Source organism: Ruditapes philippinarum, unplaced genomic scaffold (genome assembly GCF_026571515.1).
Source record: "Ruditapes philippinarum isolate M1 unplaced genomic scaffold, ASM2657151v2 ctg5697_1_1_1_1, whole genome shotgun sequence".
Lineage (NCBI taxonomy): Eukaryota > Metazoa > Mollusca > Bivalvia > Venerida > Veneridae > Ruditapes > Ruditapes philippinarum.
The window spans coordinates 37,590-58,640 of NW_026857444.1; the positions used below are offsets into that span (position 1 = coordinate 37,590).

The 21,051-nt window shown below is 32.8% G+C and overlaps 1 protein-coding gene across 2 annotated transcripts in view; it reads left to right on the top strand.

Annotated features, from left to right (window-relative positions):
- Positions 1–9,603: 9,603 nt before the first annotated feature.
- Positions 9,604–21,051, top strand: part of LOC132749785 (acetyl-coenzyme A synthetase, cytoplasmic-like) — a 31,209-nt gene continuing 19,761 nt past the window's right edge. For both annotated transcript variants that reach the window (XM_060739683.1, XM_060739682.1), the window contains exons 1-3: positions 9,604–9,949; positions 12,987–13,078; positions 20,564–20,667. In XM_060739683.1, coding sequence (XP_060595666.1) covers positions 9,636–9,949; positions 12,987–13,078; positions 20,564–20,667 — 510 coding nt within the window. In that variant the 5' untranslated portion in view covers positions 9,604–9,635. The remainder of the gene's footprint in view (positions 9,950–12,986; positions 13,079–20,563; positions 20,668–21,051) is intronic.

A 21,051-nucleotide genomic window follows, 5' to 3' on the forward strand; every position in this document is an offset into this window, starting at 1 on the left:
TTGCATAATGCAAATGTTTCCCGAGTTGATACATATTCAGATAAAGTCTTACAATTTTCATTTGATACACATTATATCACTTATTCAATTATTTTAGCAAACATAACAAAATAAAACTCACCCTTCAAATCTGTATTACTTCATTAATCCATTCATTGTTGACAAGTCTATCTCTTCTATTACCTAGTTTATTTGCTATGCTATCTTCAGTCAATTAATATTTTTATTATTCATACTTGTATATATAAATGCTGAGGAGACAGATGCGTACTATTGATTTTAAAATTCAATGACTCATAATTGCTTTTTCTCTGTCTCCATGTGTACAGTATAAGAAACATCCCCGCATAGAGCAAAATATGCTCAAATTTCTGTAACAATCGAAGCACCGAGGTTTATTCCTTGACAATGTCTCTTCGGTGGAATTTAAATGAGGTCTTTATGTAAATACGGCATCATTAAACGAGACATAATATGCATAAACACTATGTTTGCCGTTAATATTGATAGTTACGTATCTTTCATACGCATTAGTTTACGATGACAATAGGAGAAAAATCTTATTATTTTCAAAAGCAAATACAATTTACCAATAAATAAAACCTGATGATATCGCAAACAGGAAATCAATGGTTTCTATAGAAACAAAATGTTTATTTTTAACTGGAACTACAGAGGTTTTCTGAAGATATTGACTCTTAAGCTATGTATTGACTCCGTAACGGAAACACTCCGTGCCTAATAAATGTCAAAGTGATTCAAACAAAAGAACGCTGAATACAGAGTGATTATATTATACCAGTAACTAGTGTTCGGACATCGTCATTAACAAATTTGCTTAACATTAAGAGAATATTGGAATATTAGATGGCCATCTATTTTCTATAAACTGACAATGGTGCAAAAAATATGAGTGATCATCCTGTGCTGATGAAGTGCCCACTGTCCGGTTATCGATAACGTCATATCAATTTAACTATTATCACAGTTTGAATAAGAGACTGTAGCAGCACAGGTTAATCAATTGTTTATAATGCAGGGTTTGGTCCTTTTTTTGTATTTTTACAGTAAAAATGACTCAGATAATTTAAGTATAATACAAAAAATGAAAGATCCTTATATATGCTATCCATTGCATGATCCAAATATATAGAATTGTAAAATAAAAAAAATGTCTTAAAAATCTTCCCTGAAATGACATTCCCCATAGCTTAGATATTTTGCCTAGATCATCCCCTTGTGATTTTCTTCAAAAGTTATATAAATCATGCCCCATATGAACAGTTTTGAACAATAAAAGTCCCTTTAAAATCATGATTAGGTACTGGCGCTTTACTTCAGCTTGGGACGTACAATTAGAAATTAAGGATCTCTCAGAATAGATATCAATGTTTTTTATAATAATAATAAAGACTTTATTTAACGAGAGAACTCATTTGAACAAACATATCAATCTTCCATGAGGCCCTCAACAAGGAACAATATAAATTTAGCATATTCAAACTATTAAAATACATAAAATGGTGAACAGATGTAGCAGACTTAATATAATCAGGAAGACCGTTCCAAATACAAGATCCAGAGTAAACAAAAGACTTACGAAATTGTTCAGAATTTGGTCTAGGGGTATAACGTTGAAAATCAGATGATGAATGCAAAATGCGAGTATGAACATCTGACGATAAAATGAAATTATTCAATAAATAGGAAGGCGCCTGATTATTCATTTTTTTAAACATCATAATAGCTTTTTGAAAAGCAACCCTCTGTGAAAAGGTCATCCAGCGGAGTTCAGAAAAAAGTTCAGCAGATGGAGTGTCATAATCTTTGTCTCGAATTAGTCTTGCAGCTCTCTTTTGGAACTTAATGAGTTTATCCTCTAGAAAGGACGTACAGTTACCGTAAATTATGCAACAATAATCAAGATGTGGTAAAATATATGCATTGTAAAACATTTTACGTACAGGTATAGATATGAATAATTTATACGTGATAATAAATGTAACAATGAGTTACACTTTTTAAGAACATTATCAATATGGCTTTGCCAAGACAAGGTGTTATTAATTGTAATACCCAATAATTTTTCTTCAGATCTACAAAAAATTTGCTCTGTTTTATATAAAATACAAGGATTACTTTCATGAATATAATTTTGCTTGTGTTTTGAGGAAATATACATGACCTTAGTTTTGTTAACATTGATAGACATGCGATTCAAATGACACCATTTGTTGGCATTTAAAAGATCATGAGTAAGAGATTCAACTACTCTGTTTAGGGATACATCAGAGGTTGAAAGGGTTGTGTCATCAGCAAAAATATCAGTTTCTGTTTTTTCCATAGACAAAGGCAGGTCATTGATATAGATTAAAAACAGTATAGGACCTAGCACTGAGCCCTGAGGAACTCCAGTAGTTACTGAACTTGACTCTGATATATAAACCGGATATGTAAGTTTGTTGGATTCTGCAATCTAAATAGGGGGAAAACCAAGCAACTGACGAAGGGTCTAGGTTATACATTCTAAGCTTTTCAATGATAATAGAGTGATCCACATAGTCAAAAGCTTTAGAGAGATCAAGGAAAATTGAACCAACTATTTCATTTTTGTCAATAGCTGTAATCCAATCATCAATAATTCTAATCAATGCTGTTTGACATGAATGATTTGACCTGAATCCAGACTGACGTTGGTATAGAAGTTGATTTTTCTCAAGGTATTGCTTTAAATGTGAACTGACATGACGTTCAAGAATAAGTGATATCAAGGCAAGTATGGAAATTGGCCTATAATTTCTTTAATCACTTTTAGAACCCTTTTTATGTATAGGAATGACTTTTGCATTTTTGAATGATTTAGGAAATGTATTGTTAAGAATACTGTTATTGAATATAGTGGTAAGTATGGGGGCAATAATATGAGCCGATAACTTTAGAAACCTTGCACTGAGACCATCTGACCCACATGACTTTGTAATATCAATCGATTTTAATTGGTTCAACACATAAGAAAGCTCTATTTTAGGTATTTCGAAAGGGGGTATATGCTGAAGTTTAGATGCATTTAGTTCAACAAGCTCAGGATTTTCATAACCAGTCTGATTAATGGTATGATGGGATTGGTGGTGATTCACAAATTGTCTGTTGAATAAATTTGCAGTGATTAAAGGGTCAGAAACCAGGTTGCCATCATTATCATCAATAAAATGTGTTCGGACCTTGGATTTGTAACCAGATAATTCATTTAGACCAGTCCATAATTTCTTTGGGTTGTGTTTGTTTTGATTGATGGTATCATTATAATATTGTCGCTTAGAATTATATATGAGAGACTTAACGTGTTGTTTCCATATGTTGTAATTATATGTGTCATTAACCCTATGAAACTGGTGTTTTGTTTTAATAGCATCGAGGATGTTTTTATTAATCCAGTTTGGTTGGGTGACATTCTTTACTCGTTTTTTTCTGGTTGGTGCATGTTTTTCAAGGACAGACAAAAATTTATCAGTGAACAAATCTATAGAGTTATCTTGATTTTCTACAGATGCTACTTCTGACCAGGGTTTCTCTGACAATTCGGTTAAAAATCGATTTTCATCAAAGTGTTTAAGAGACCGGAAGGTTATTGTCTTATGCATGGGACCTTTAACACTGATATTTGAGAGTTTGCGTGTAAGACAAATGGGAAAATGGTCACTAATGGATAAGGTAGGTACAAAAACATCGACTATATTTTGAGGCATGTTTGAAAATGCATGATCTATCAATGTAGAAGAGCTTGAAGTTACTCTGGTAGGAGATTCAACAAGCTGAGAAAAATTTACAGACTGCATTAGATCTAACCAAGATTTAGAACAATTTATCATGCTTAAAAATATCATAGTTAAAATCTCCAATTACAATACATTCTTTTTCCTCTAAATATGATTTTTCTAAGGATATAGCAAAATTATCAAGCCACTCAACTTTAGAAGATGGTGGTCTGTATGCATAACACAATAATAACGATTTACATTTAGGCTGTTTAAGTTCAAGCCAAATGGATTCAATAGAAATACTTTCTAAATCAGATCTATGTACAAAAGATAAACAGTCTCTAACATAAATAATTAAACCGCCTCCATTGGAAGGCCTGTCCTTGCGAAAAAGTGTAAAATTGTCCAACTGTAGTTCATTGTCTAGAAAATTTACATTTAGAGACGTTTCATATAACCAGAGTATATCAATCTTTTGTTCTGAAATTATAATTTTGAGTTCGTCTAATTTTGGGTACAAATAGTGAATGTTAAGATGTAGTATGTTCAACCCTTCATGAGTGTACCAAGAGTTACTATTCTTATTGGAGTCATAGTTTAAAGTATTGTCATTTACAATTTCATTAGTCAAATTAACATTGGTTTCTCCATATTGAAATGAATTACTTTCACAAATATTTAACGACGGCGATCCCAAGAATTCTGATTCCTCAGCCATGATGTTGGTACTGGCATGTAGACAATGTTCTCGTCTCTCCTCCCTGTAAACCTCCCTTTCTGAAAATGAGACTTGTTGTCCATTTTGTTACTGCTATGGTCATCAGATGGCATCGTAGATATTCTTAGGACATAGTTTATAGCCTTCCTCATGGTTGTTCCAAACAGTTTTCCACCCTTTCTATTTAGATGTAAATAGTCTTTATACAACGACTTGTCTGGAGTACCATGCAGGATAAAGTCAGAGTCATGGTTGATATAGTGGTGACCACCATCTGCACACAGATCTCTAAAACTGTTGTTGTTTTCAGATATAATGGTGTTGACAAGTTTGTCATTTCTTCTAGGTAGAATTGAAGAAATGATTATTTTACATTTTGAGTTGATGGTTTTTACAGTGTGTATTGTATCCTTCAGCTCATCAACTATGTACTGGCTGGAATCTGCATCAGATATATTATTTGTGCCAACATGAAGTAAGATTACATCTTTATCCTTTATTCCATTTGAATCTGTATCATTCATTGATATGAAGGTATTTTCAATTGTGCGTATTCTTTCACCAGAGTGAGTCTTGATGTTTACTTTCACATTAAAGTCTGACATTCTGTTCGCACTCAGGATACCTGTCATTGAATCACCCGAATTCTAGTTTTGTCGCTAGAAACCTAGTATTTGATTTACCTTTTCAAAGATGTTGTAAATGTTATTAGTTGATTTGAGATATCCTGAGGTGGTGCCACCACTTTCTTTACAGATGTAACATATTTGAGGATAGTCCTAGTTGCTATTGCTTTGCGTTGGTATCTGCGTCTTCAATTTTGTTATGTAATTTCATGTCCGAATTTAATTCCTATGTGTGGCTACTAACAGAGAACGATACACAACTATATCATCTGCAAAGAGGCCAACTTTAGTGCATTAAAGTTGGGTCCATTTTAATAGAAAAGAAATAGTGCGACCGAGTCACGCAGGACACCTGAAAATACTGGACTGTCACCATTCATTACTAATAAAATATCTTTTTTGTCTAGGTCAAGCGTTCGTCCAATAAAATTTAAAGGTTACTCCCGCTCTACCAACGAAATGCAGCTTTAGGCTTTTCTCGGTTGGTTTAGGAGAAGTCTGATTTTCAGAATGCAAAATTACAGTTACACGCATGAGAAATTGGGTTGAAAAGAACAAAAGCAATTTCTTTTGTTAATCATAATGAAATTCCTAGAACTTTTTATATCCAGTTATATAATGACAAGTTACATAATATAAAAGAAAAAATTTTTTTTCAGGGTCTCTCTACTTTTCAGGTATGCAAAATTTATTTCCCAATTTTCGAAGGGAAGTTTGAAACCCATAAGATTTTTAAATACAGCGAATTAAAAGGGAATTTACATTTTAAACAGGGCCAAAATATATTTTATGGTAATTCAAATTGAAAGATACGGCTTCTAAAACGCCACATTACAAATAGTTCTAGTTGTTCACTGGCTTATGTTTACATGTTACTGCATCTGACTAACATATTTATGTTTTTGCTTAACAATATTCATGAGACATTTGCTGTACTACTTGTTACAGATGTATGTATTATGGAATGAAGCTCAGCGTCCCCATGATGCTTCATTAACGTCTACATCCTGATCACATCGGCAGAGACGTGAATTCACAATGTTTTTAAGTACAACCACATTTGCTTGACATCTGTATCATTTTTACATTGTCTATTACTGTACTAGACCATTAGAATATATTAACTTTTAATGATGTAATCGTCCAAACAAATTTGTCAAGTACTTCTAATTCAGACCAATGATCCTTATTCCGAATATAATTGTTCCTGTACCTAATTCTGAACATGAGGTGTGTTTTTATTTTTTTTAAAAGTACATCACGAATATACAAGAAGAGAGCAGTTATTGTGCTAAATTGAGTTAAATCATATTATCTTGATAAAAATTCTAACACCACTGGTATCGTCTATTATTAAATGCATGGAATTCTGTACATCATATATATATATGACATTACCGCGTTGACGGTTCAAGTGACCATCTTGTGTGGTATTCATGAAGGTCTGTGAGAAAAATTTCGTCTTCGAGAAATAAAAGTTATATTTCTAGTTTGGTGAGTAAATTCTAACATTTTCGTTAATATGCGTATAGTAAACACATTAGATTATCAAAATCTGATGCATGAATGAATGTTGATGAATTAATAATTTGTCTTTAAACATCTTTGCTTTCTAAAATAAAGGGATACATGATGAGTTGTCTACTCTTTATGCAGTCACGCGCTGTATTGTCTGCGCTGTGCAAGGGGCTCGTTGTCTCGGTGCCCCCAATCGATTGTGTTATTAATAAGATGTTATATTACCTCAGTGATCTATTTCATAATATGCTTACAAGTGATATTGTAATGCTTTTATATCTACATTAAGTTCCAATTTATTTCAGAATGGTCAGAAACTATATCCGCAAAACCAGTAGAGGAGAAACATCATGTGAAATGGTTCAACGTAGCGTCAACCAAATAATATTCTCTAGACGGTCAAGTCGATCATTAACTGAGGAAATCGGTATGAACAATACAACCCTCGAACGGTACGTTAGGCAAGCTTTAGTAATGGGTTCCCGAGACTTGAATGTTGGTTAATGCTCATCACAACGAGTATTCTTTTAATAATTAGCCTATTAATTAACAAAATAGTGTAGACAAATGATGTAAGCATATTATGATCATTATATATACTTGTGCCATATGCTGTTAATATATCTCCATTCATTGTATTTTAGGTGCCTGGTATTCATCCATTAAATAGCAATATGTTTCAGGATACAGATTTTACTCCCGCGCTTGTGACAGACCGTCCAGATCACGTAATGAAAATAATGATCATGTTCTTTCACGATGCTATGATGTTCGCACTGTGTCTGGTCAAATAGACACTTCTACACGGCCAAGTGATTCACTGGCGGCTGTTTTACCATGTGAAATTGATCAGCATGTGTTGTGTACTGGTAGTACATCACTGGACGTGACAACAGAAGAGCTGTGCACAATGTTGAATACTGAAATGACTGATTATGAAAACAATTATTGCCATTTCTCCAACGATCGTGACATAATCAATGATATCGATAGGTTTTCATTCGGTATACAAAGAATTTGATAATTACACCATATACTTGGTTCTTTCAGCAATTTGCAATTCTTTTAGTGTATCTGCAATTATTTATCAAGAGTCACAGACAGGAGATAATATCGTTGCTGTTGGGCCTAGCAGGCCAGATAATGTTTTCACAGGTAATATTATCTAGTATTGATAGGCACATTCTACGGTCGGAATCGCACATTACAGTGGCGTCAAGAAGTTAGTTGCTGATAAAATAACCAGATTATTCACAACTGAAACCTTCGCTCCAGAAAGGATTCGTCCTTTTCCTAAGGCTCCAGCAAAAAAATGAAATGCGTGCTTCGGAAACGCAAAAGTGCAGTACTTACGGACACGCCCGAGAAAATGCATTGGAATTAGAATTCAAAAGAAAGCAACAATCTTCAAAGTTATCCGTTCAAAAGTCAAAAATCTTTTTAAGAAGAAAGTCACTCATAAAAAGAAAGACAATGGTTGCAAACCGAACATACATGAATCATCATCTGATGAGGAGAAATGGTTTTGCTTGGTATGTATGGAGCCTTATTCAAACAGCCGAGCAAGCGAGGTTTAGATCCAGTGTCAGGGCTGTAAATACTGGTCATACATGGAATGTACAAATGTACCAAAAAACAATGTCTACATTTGCCACAATTGTGAATCAGATGTAGTATCAAATACTTATTATATAATTAGACATAGTTTATAAGCTGTATTTAAAATACACAAAACTACATTTGTATGTAATTCTTTCTATTAATTGTATTAATGCAAAGTCTCCCATAATGACAAAACTTGATATTTTGTTAGCGTCATTTTATGATAATCATAAATATACAATGCAAAATACATGATATTACAAAAGTCATTTTATAAATTATTACAGATGTTATGATTGAAAGATATTTTTATTTATGTGAAGGATTTCAAATTTGAAACACATTCTTAAATTTTTAATACATTTTAATACAAGTATTTTCATCATACAATTTAAATATCAATAAGTTAATCGACAAACATATTTGAAAGCATAAAGATATGCAAATTAAATAGACTGACATTGCTGTTTACAAAATCTAAAAGTTTATTTCTACGTAAAATTGCTCATTATTACTGCAATGATAAACTGTGTTAGTGCACGGCTTTAATATAAATGTAACAGGGTTTTATTTTTAAGATCAGGTCTAAGGGACAATACTCTTGCTTAACTGTTAAATTTTATAATTTTGCAAAGGGAGACAAATCCGCCGGTCTTGTCTGATACCTTTCAAGGGAGACTACTCTATTGGTTTTAACTAATTTTATCTTATGTTTACATTGGTCAGTATTCTAAGAATTCAAATGATTGGTTCACGGATCATTGGTTTTAAGTTATTTTTATGTCATGTGATTTCTTGGTGGGAAAAGTGTTGTTGGTTTGTACCTTAACTTAATGTAACCACCATACAGTAATTAAAAAATGAATTAAAATATATAAATGATATAACTGTAAAGCTGTTTGTTAAAATAATTTAATAATCCCAAACTTACTTAACCCTCAGGGGCTCAAATAGTTATATTTTAAATTGCGCCAAACCACCCCTATTACATAAATCCGTGGTTAGAGCTAACAAACTTTCTTTACTAAATATATGTTATAACCTTTGATTTGCAATTTTTTATTCTTTGGGCGTTAATTTCATAATCTTCTTGCCCAGAGTCCCAAATCGCTTACAATTATGTCCCATCACTGGGGCTTGTTGATGCGTCGCCGTGGTTTAAAGCCGTGGGTTAATTGAGAATTTCAGAGCATCAATAAATACGTACTCCGCGGTGCAATTTGATTTTTATGCCGTTTAAACAATTTTAAATTTCATTATTATATTAGACATGGTTTTGCACGTGCATATTGTGTCTAAGGGCGATGTGGAGAAATGCACGTACCGTACCGGAAATTAGGATAAAATTAGGTATAAAATTAGCATACAATCAACAGCCAATCAAATTTAACGTGAGAGACGCGCGATATCAAAATGGCCGAAAATCACCACTCGAATATTTTTCCACCAGCGGAAAGTGTCAAAAATGAAGCTTACGTTAAAAGTATGGAACAATACAGCGAAATGTATCAAAAATCCATTTCAGATCCTGAAGGATTTTGGTCAAAAATTGCCGAGCAATTCTATTGGGAATCCGGAACGACGGGGAAATTCCTCGATTATAATTTTGACGTAAGAAATGGACCAATTTACATTAAATGGATGGAAGGAGCTAAAACTAATCTCTGTTACAATGCGGTTGACAGACACGTTGCGAATAATTTAGGTGACAGGGTGGCATTTTATTGGTAGGTCATCTAAGTTGAAGAAGATCGTTTACTATTATTTATGATCAGTGACGATTTATGCCGGTAAAGGGAAATAACTCTAATCAACTCTACAGTAGCTCATTAACTTTATTTGAAATTTATTATTTTAAGATATTAAGTGGTATAGAATTGTCAATTCAGCCACAGAAAGGGTTGGTGATCACTAGCCTAATTAAGCAAGAAAGGTTTAAACAATCAATCTCACTGTCCTGATATTAATAAATGTTCATTTTCAGGTTTGAACGTTCTCCAATTCACACCAAATGTTTCTTGTAATTTGTATACAACTTAAAATAAAGTTTTTTGTTAATTGTATCCGGTGTGCACTATTCATGCATATAACACTCATGGGAGGGGTTATCAGTACTCTTAAACCATTTCCCTAATTTTAACTCATTTTCACGCATAAAAAAGTTATCAGCAAAACTGTTACTAGCACAGGCGCTAGTCACATAATCAAATATTTTACATAGCCGGTCTATATATGTATATAAAGATATAAGGCCCCTAACAAAACAAAAACATCATGCGGAACAAGCAAGAACACTGCTGCAAGAAACGACCAGATCACGGTTATCTCTTTCTGGTCGCCATCTGAAAGCATCAATCCAAATGCCAACGCTTTTTATTTCATTAAAATCCCTCAAATAGCAAAGAAATTGGGAAAAGTTTCGCAAAATGCCATTATTTTCAATTCATGTCGTTTTCGACGTCCATACCATTCATGTATACAAACACGATTTCTGGTCGATTTTTACGAAATAAAAAAAAATGGCTAGAATTTCCACGTACAAACTCTTTTCCTTACGTTCCATAAACAAACTCTTTTTCTATCGATCTGCGAAGTCTTAACTGATCAAAAGCCCGCTTCATACGTAATTCATTAAAAAATACACAAGGATCCCGCTTGTGACAGTATTTTATCGCCATGTATAGCGCGTGTATATACTGTTCCGCTCCGAATATTATATAAGGATTTGATTGTTTGAGATAATTATCGGAATACTATTGACCAATCGTATAATACCAGACCTGGGGTAATCATTAACTGTAATCATTGATTTTGTAATTGATTACATGATTACACTGTAATCATCATGTAATTGATTACCTTGCCCAAAACTGATTACATTAATTGTAATTAATCAATTACAGCTTAAATTCAGTCAGTAATTATGATTACATTTTGATTGACATTGATTACTTTCAGATTTTAAAAGGAAACTATTTAAGTTCAAAGGATGCCTTTATTTTACATTATACAGTTTAACTTTTGTTTTTTAGTTATACAGTAAAAATCCTCAATTAGACTGATAAAAGTGAACATTCTTATCATTGCTTACATACTTTAAGACCATGGTCTACTTTAGTCATTTTGTATGAATAAACAATATGTTTATTTATATGTATCTACAAATACATTATAAAAGAAACTATCAAAGAATGCTTTGATATTTAATCTGATAAAAGGAAAACATATTTCTGGAGAAATTTAACGTTAATTTTACAGTATCACTTATTATATGATGTACATAAATCAAATGAAAATTTAAATGTTCAAAAAATAAATGTGCTGAAAGCAACAATGTACCACTCTAAAATTGACCTTCTCACCTAATTTCATACAATAACCCAATAACAGTTTTTCACACCTTGTGAAATCAAGTGTCATGCTAAAGAGCATTCAAGCAGATCATAACAACAAATTTAAGATCTAGATAGTTGTTGACTTCAATATCAGTGATCTCAATAGTCACATTAAAATTAAAACAAAAAATTGGACTGACTAATAATGGTGGTCTTAAAAGTGAATAAGCAGGGGGTTAAATCTGGATCATGAAACCATTGACTTAAAGAATCTTTTTTAAAAATGGTCTTAATAGCAGGGTGGTCTTAATTCTGGGGTGGTTTAATGTACATTCAATGTAATCAATTATCAATCAATTACTCTCTTAAAAGTAATTGTAATTCAATTGATTACAGAGGCAAATGTGAGTAATCAATCATAATCAATTACAATAAAATCTGAAAGTAATTGTAATTTAATCAATTACTGATCAATGTAATCATCCCCAGGTCTGTATAATAATACTATTTCTTTGCTTCATTTACCTGTCACTTCAAAATCAAAATGGCGCACTTTACTTGACCTCCGCTTCTACAACCAATATTTTTTAAATATTTGCGTACAAAGAGGGCTCTAGTTCAATTTAGACTTCGCAGTTCAATTTAGAATTCGTAGATTGATAGAAAAAGTGTTTGTTTATGAAATTTATGAGGAAATTTTTAGACGTTTTCTAATTATTTCGTAGAAATCGACCAGAAATCGTGTTTGTATACATGAATAGATTGGACGTGGAAAACGACATGGATTGAAAATATTGGCATTTTGTGAAACTTTTACTCATTTCTTTGCTATTTGAAGAATTTTAATGAAATAAAAAGAGTTAACACTTGGATTGATCCTTTCGAATGTGGACCAAAAAGAGATAACCGTGATCTGGTCGTTTCTTGCAGCAGTGTTCTCGTTTGTTCAGCATGATGTTTGTGTAATGTTGGAGACCTTATATCTTATTATAGTATATAGCCCATATAAAACTTTAAAAAGTTTGTTACAAGCATCTGTGGTTACTAGGTTGGACTTATTTCAACTATTAAAATCAGAAAACATTTTTCAGTTCTTCTGAAAAGAAAAAAATCAGAATATGTATTTTGTTATCTCAATCAAAATCTTACTCAATGATCAGTCCTCATAACTACTGTTAAAATTTTTCTCAAAACTACTGAAGGTATTTACTTGAACCTTGAATAAGTCTTCAGGATCATTATTGGAGATCACTGTTGTATGGCCCATAACTTCAGCATGACAATCAATAGCTCTCAGTTGGGCAATCCCATGGCTGTATTGTTTATAATCAATTAATGAGAAAGGTGGAGCTCACATTCTGAGTCTGTCTGCCTGTTTGACTTTATATTTTCTCAGTCTTGACTCAATGTATTATGTCTTTCTTTTCAGGGAGGGCAACAGTTTAGATGATGATGGCCAGATAACCTTTAATGAGTTAAAGGAAAGAGTGTGTAAATTTGCTAATGTCTTAAAAAGCCTAGGTAAATCTTCAGTCATATCATTTAAACTATTACTTTATACCTAACGGCCAATGAAAAAAGTTTAATAGTTTGTTCATTGAATGTGTATGTTTTTTCAAAAGCATTATAAAGTACACAAGCATAAGTACACCTGCTTAAACATTATTTCATTAAATGTGATTAATCATAATGATAAAACAGTCAATGATTCATTAAACTCAATTTAAAGTGAACTCAGTGTCTATTCTAGGAGGGGGAATGGGGGAGATTCACTCATTTTTTAAGAATTTACCCCTATTTTTTTCAGAGAAGTGAAAATTTTATATAGAGTAAAAAGGGAAATAATCAACAATTAATAAATTCTCACTTTTTGATAAAAATTTCCCGTTTTTCAAATCCTAGAATAGAGGCCGTGAACTAGTTTTTGTGTCGTCTTGGCGACATATAGGGGTTACTTTTGCCAGCGGTGTCGACATCTTTGTCAGCTTCTCCTTAAGCTTGTCAGGAGCATAAGTCAGTCATTGAAAGTCGGATTGACTTCAAACTTGGTATGCATGCTACTTTTAATGACCGGAAGTGCAGTGCACAAGAACTGGTACTCTACACTTCTTAATTTTTAAGTAATTGCCCTTTGTTAACTTTCATACTTTATTCTTGTCTAGGCCATTTCTCCTAAAGTATAAAAGCTATGGACTTGACACTTAACAGGATGCACGGTGTCAAGGGTATACGCATCATTTTTCCGCGTACCGCCTATAATCTATCATCCTGCGCGCAGCACCGTATCATTCTTACGTAATCTTCTGAAAAGTTCAAGAGGTAACTTCAAAAATGCGACAGTTTCTTTCTAAAATTTATTTTATTTAGAGAGTTTGCATACACCACGGAACTTTTGAATGATTCATCTATGTGTGCAAAATATTTTGCAACACTATTTGTCTATCATAACCTAAAACTAATGAAAACACTTTTATACATGTGAAACATTTGTGTTCTTGATGCGAACATTTTTCATCCTTTTCCGAAAGTAAAGTTGTCGGAAGAAGTATCATATGTCAAATGATCACAAAAAGCATTGATGCGAGCTGATTACATACAAATTTTTATACAAATTATGCAAAATAATGTTGTAAAATCAAGAAAACTTTGATAAACATGGTACCGCATCATGCAGAACCATGGCACCGTTTCTTTTGCGCGCGTAATACTGCATACATGTGTACTTAAAAATGTGTTTAAAACTGTTTTTTTGTTGTTTTTTTTTTTGGAGGGGGTATTGTTACTTTTATTGTAGGATTGACAAGAAAAGGTAAATGTTTGGTTATCGGTTAGGGTAAGCGGGGCAGTTGATTACCTGGGCCTGAAAGCAATCTAGACCTCTATTTGTTTTTTTTTAAAGATAATTTTCAAAATTCTATGCTTTCGTAGCAGTTGCATTTTATGTCTGTTGTGGAGTTTAACTTTTCTTTGGACTTGGGAATTGCATAATATTTGCTGATATCAGTAATTGAACTTTTACTCTCAAATTTGTTAATACAACACACAAGCAAGCCAAAGCTCATATTTCTAAAATAGTATTTATTTTTTACATTTTGAATTTTAGTTACCTTACTAATTGACTGGGCAACGTAACTTATGCCATGTTACTGAATTTAAGAAAGGTGGCAACTATGTGCTTGATTTATCCTCCCTGTATTATTTATTATACGACCATACCCCAGCAGAGCTATTTCAAAAAGTGTCTTCTTACGTCTGTAATATATGGTGGCTGATTTGGTACATTGCGCGTTGCGTTTTCGGTATCGTTATTGCCTTTTCGTCTTGTCGCTAACGACAACACGACAAAGCGCCAAACAGCGCATTGTCGCGCTCTCGGTCTTGTCGTTCTGCCTCTAGTGAAGCACGCCAAACGGCGCGTGGACATGTGGCGTGATGACGCCTGTTCGCTTGGCTTATAAGCAAATCCTTCGATTTGAACCGAGCGACAATGTGACATTGCGACAACACGCCGCATGACAAACGCACCGTTTGGCGTACATCGTTAGCGACATGACGACAAGACGAAAGCCCGACAATGCGCCGTTTGGCGCTTTGTCGTGTTAGCGCTAGGGTGTTAACGCACAAAAGAATTCCATATCAGCCATTATAGTAAGAAGATACTTTTAAATAACCGTTACTTAAATCATTTTGCGAATCGAAATATAACAATTTTCGCGATTAAACTTAATTTTCGCATGTTTTATTAGAGAGCTGTAACTTATTTACAGTACCAGTGACTATAGAGAAAGTCCACGAAATAAAAAGAGTTAAATCTCGCTTCTTATCTATTAAGAAGACCCAGTGCGCTGCTTGATAGTAAAACAAAAGCCTTAAGATTTTTCAATAAGGGCGATAGTTCTGTCAAAATTCACAATTACAATAGCTCTCCCTATTTTTTCGAATAGTTGAGCTAAATCAAGAGATTAAGTCAATCTTAACAGGCGATATTTTAACTGTCTCAAACAGGACACTATAGAAACCGATGGAAAGTAGTGTGCATCTCATGAGAAAGTCCAGTTTATCGTGAAATTGGATGGCCATTTCAGGAACAAAGTAACTGTTGATTTTAGCATTGACGAAAACTAACAGTTGTTCGTTTGAAGATGGTACACCACATAGTTGTTTTTTATATCGTCTGACATTTTTAAAAAAAAAAAACATTAAAAGGACTCCACTGAGGTTTAAAAGCCAAAATCATAACATTCGAATTTCTTACATAAATGAGCTGGGGCACTTTAGACAGAAATATATGCAAATATAGTTAAGAAATATGCTTTGAAATTAATTGAAAATTGTATTTATATGCTTTTCTTAGTCCGATTTGAGTGTAAAGCGTTTTAAACGCTTTTCATTTTGTGACATTTATTTACAATGTGAATAGTTCTTCTGGAAAAACGAAGTGCGCGAATGATCTGAAATTTTGCACAAAGATTAGAGGTCTAAACCTACACCAAATGGTACATTTACATGGAAAAAAAATTCAGTCCGATCATATCAAAAAACCTCAGTGGAGTCCCTTTAAAGAGACATTTACAATGTACTGTACCCACCGCCCCACACACATAAAAAACAACTGCCATAAACGGCGAGCATTGCGTTAGCGTTAAGGTAATCATGTGAATAAGGAAACTTACTAAATTTGGGGTCCAAAACGTAATCCATATAACATTGACGCAAAGCAAGTTAGAGACAATTACATACTAGTAATCGATTTTAGTAAATGTGACATTCTGTTAATTGATGGCAGCCATTTTTAACATTGTTTAACATGAATGAAAGTGAATTATGTCCGATTTACTAAGTGCACGAAAGTTCCGTGCGAATACAATTTACCTACACATTTCACTGCCCAAAGCTTAAAGGCCATGCAAATAGTTTCTATAGCTTTATATTTTCAACGTGAACATACATAGATCTATTTATAATCAAATGTGTTTTTTATTTATAATTAAATGAGTTATTAATTTATCGGTTCTTTACAATTCAATGTCGTATAATTCAGATACAGTTACTCATATTTTCTTCAAATTGTCTTCTTATGTCTTTAAGAAGACACTTTTTGAAGGAAAACTCGTACTGTATCCATTACATATCTGTGTCGGCATGCTTGAATTTTTCCTTGTAGTTCCAGTTATTGATAGACTTTTATAAAACTTATAGATAGCTTTAAGCACAACGCTCATGAAACATGGGATGGCCGCTGGCGGGGTTCGAGCTCACGCATTGACAAGCGATGCCAGAATTCCAAGTCCGACGTTTCAGTCTAAAAGTCACGGGTTCGATTCCTTACTCTTCCAATGTATTTACTCGAATTCTTTTACCTAAAAAATATTTTATTTATAAATATTTCATTTACATGATAACTGACAAATATTAAATTGCACGGATTGAGTAGAAAGCTTGAAAATCTTGTTTTTTTAGAAACTCTCACCGTAAGCACTATCTCAAAGAGTATGTATGAAATGGTGACAATTAAATATCTATATTTGTGGTAAATATACATAACATTTTCACTAAAAACTTGCTTCTTTACATGTACAAAAATGTTAGCAATTTGCACTCTGGTTGTGTTAATCGAACCGATCTTAATAATAAAGTATCGACTCGAAATTCTTTTCGAATATGACCGCGGTCCCACGTGTTTTAGTTTTATAATTTTATTGCATATTTTGTACATGATTAATTTACACAATCTAAAATCAATATCTTAAGCATATTAAAATATAATGTACATACAAAAGGGTTGGACCAAAAGTTATACCAACATTATCTAGGGTCCTTCCCTGAAGGTCTATCTTGTTGGCTTAATGGTAATATGGTAAGTAAATGTGGTTTTTTAGAAATTCTGAGATATTTATTTATATGATAAGCGATATTAATTTCATGTATTTTAACTTGGTAAAAAAGAATCGCTTCACCTAAAAAAACAAAGTAAATTACAAAATGACTTAAAAAAATGTATGCCATTAACAATTTGCCACTATAATAATTGCACGTGTTTACGCCGGGCACACAAAAAAAAACAGGTTTGCTTCTACTGGTTCAAAAATAATAAATATACATCTAAAGGCCTCGCCCAGATGGGCAACAATAAATAAATACAAATAAGATTTTTTCACCATTAGGTTAATCATCATGATGCGGTGCAAGTCTAGCGCTAATGTATACGGTGCCACAATTTTCGGTGCGGACCCATGATACGGTACCAAGAACTCGGTCAGTTGTCACACTTTTATGACTTTTTTAAGAAACTAAACAGCTTAAATTTGTGTGCAAGAGTCTGTGTATATATATCTTTGACGCTATCAGTTATATTAAATAAATACTTTGAGTGACAACATAATTATCTCTTTTAGAAGTTTTTCAAATGCTCATTTTTCCCAAGCCAGCTCTAGCTGTTTTCATTAAAACAAAGAAATCGTAAAAGTCTTTGATAAAAACTAGCTAAAGACATAAGCTTCAATGATCATAATATTCCGTAGACACACTTTAATGAATACACTTACTTCAAAAATGTGACTTTCAGGCCGTTTTCCATCATGCATGTTATGTTTACGTGTTTGTTTTGTCTAAAATGATACGGTGCTGCGCGCAGGATGATAACTTTTCGACGGTACGCGGAAAAATGATGCGTGTACCCTTGACACCGTGGGATGATAGATCTCATTAAGAAGAAGTGCAGTGCACGAGAACCGGTACCCAGCATTTCTTATTTTTGAGTTATTGCCCTTTATTAATTTTCATACTTTATTTTTGTATTTTTGTCCAGGACATTTCTCCTACAGTATAAAAGCTATGGACTTGAAACTTCATATGATGATAGATCTTATCGATAAGAAGTGCATGCACAGAAACTGCTGCTCTGCACTTCTCTTTTTTTGAAATATTGCCCTTTGTTAATTTTCATATTTCATTTTTGTTCTGGCCATTTCTCCTAAACTATATTCTTCACAAGGTGACCTGTTATAGTCTAATTCTTTTATCTGAAATCAAAATGGCTCAATTTTCAACCTATTTTTAACATACTGAAATATTGCTTAATCTTTTAATTACAAAATAAAATTGACAATGACAATGAATTTATTTGCAATGTAAGGCCTCTGGTCCAAAATGCAAGTAGTTAGTCATTAACATATGAATATAATGCCATTTTTTTCATGTTTAACAATATATCATCTGAAATTGATCTCCACTGAAGTTGCACTTTACTTGTTATATATAATTTCCAATTAAAATCAAGTGCATTCATTATTCAATGTAACAGTCATTAGTCATATTATATGTATAAATATTTACATTAAGGTTCAGCAATTTTCTATAAATGTTCATGTTTTTAACCTACGGTATAACCTGCTGCAACCAAAAGTGATCAGCCTTTGACACCAGTATAGAGCCATGCCATCCTGCACATCTGTGCAGTCTGACCAGACTCAATACTGTTGGCAGCTAAATTTTTGTATTTTGATATTGAAATCCCTTAACATTAGAAGACGAAGCTAGACAGATCCATTATAGAAATATAGCAGTTTAAGGGTTAAATGTACATAAATTATTATTTAATCACCATTGAAAATCATCAATATTTTTTCGTTGAGAGAATCCATTAACTTTAATTATTGACAATATATTTGGCTAAGGCAAAAATACTGTTTTCACTTTTATCTGACCTGATGTTAATAAAGGTTTGCTGACATGGTAATATAGATTTCCATTTCTTCCTGAAATACATTTCAGGCAATGTGTTATATAATGGGCAAATTAGTTAATAAGAAAAATGTGAATTTCATTCTCAATAACAAACTTGGTTCTGTTTAATCAATATTGATTATATACCAATAGTATCTATCCACTTTTGTGTATTGTCCTTTCTCAATCATAAGTTCATGGCTTGAACATCAAAAGTTTGAGAGTGTGCATTTTAGTTTATATGACAATTGCATATAGTTTTAGTAAACACTGAAAAATACGTTAAAATCTCTCTACTAAGATGGGTACATCTCAAAGAGTTTTCTTTCCATGTCAGATTGTAAGCTTGATTATCCTCACTCAGTCTGCACAAAAAACTTTTTATGGTCATAGACATTCGGGCTTCGTCCATCAAAATATCAAATAGCCCGAAACAAATTTAACTAGCCCGAAAATTCTAACAAAGTTGTGGCCTGGTTTGGTGTCATAGCTTACTCATAAAAAAATCAATATGCAAATCCTTCTTGGTCATTATAAATACAACGGGTGTTAATGATTCTATATATAAATTATTTTGGAAAATTTTCGTGCCAAAACCTTGAAAAAAATCAATTTTTCCCTCAGTCATGTGTATGTAATTTTTTCGGGCCTCAAAACATTGATAGACTGTCAGACTATTTCCCTACATTTTATGCTAGCCCGAACAGAATTTTACTAGACTGGGGCTCGGGCTTTGCTTATTTTTCGCAGACTGCTCACTTTGAATGGTTTAATTTCATTTTAAGTTCGCTATTCAATCTAAGTTATATTGTTATTTAGATAAATACTCTTGTCACAGGGCTTTTTTTCCTTCTATAACAGGGGCCGATATAAGGCCCCTTCACAATTCAAAATTGCACTTTTTTTTCACAAAGTGGCGGAAAAAAATTCACAATTTCAAAAGAAATTTCACAAAAAATTGGGACTTTGTCTTTGTTTACCTTCCGGTAAAACAAGATTTACGCAAATTTTAAGAACACAGAAATAGTTTTAATCAAGTTAAATGGTTTTAGCACATGTTAAGCGGGTTAAAGTACCAACTTGAAGCAGATTTTCCGGTTTCATAATGTTGCTAAATGCCAAATAATATGGAATTTTTTTTCACAATTTTACGACAAATCACGCTTTTTTTCACAAAATGAACAGGTCCAGGCCCTTTCACAATTTTGACAGAAAATGCCCTGTGTCAAGTCATTTGCTGTTTGTTTAAATGACTAATTTATTGTTGTTGTTTTTTTTCAGGTGTTGTGAAAGGTGATAGAGTAGCAATTTATATGCCAATGATAATAGACATTACAGTTGCTATGTTAGCATGTGCTAGACTGGGTATCATTCACTCTATTGTGGTAAGTCTTCATGTATCTGTAATTTTAGTTGTTGATTATTTGTATTTCATATACTTCATATATTATTTGTATTTCATAATACTTTTCAGGGTTCCCTCTGGGTCAAAATTAGTTTGCGCCACCAAATTCGCCAATCAGAAAAAGTTGGAGCCAATGGCTCCAAAGTTGGAGCCAATAATTCTGCAAGGGAGACATGCCTATCTTTGCTAAGATATGCTTAGCAGTTATATATCATTATGATTACAAACACATATTTATAATATTTCATTTTATTACAGCTGCACATGTTTATTATCTAAAATATAGACATACTATTATGTGGTTTTCAAATTCTATTTAAATAAATACACATGACAGCATAAATGTAATCAAGAACATCATGTT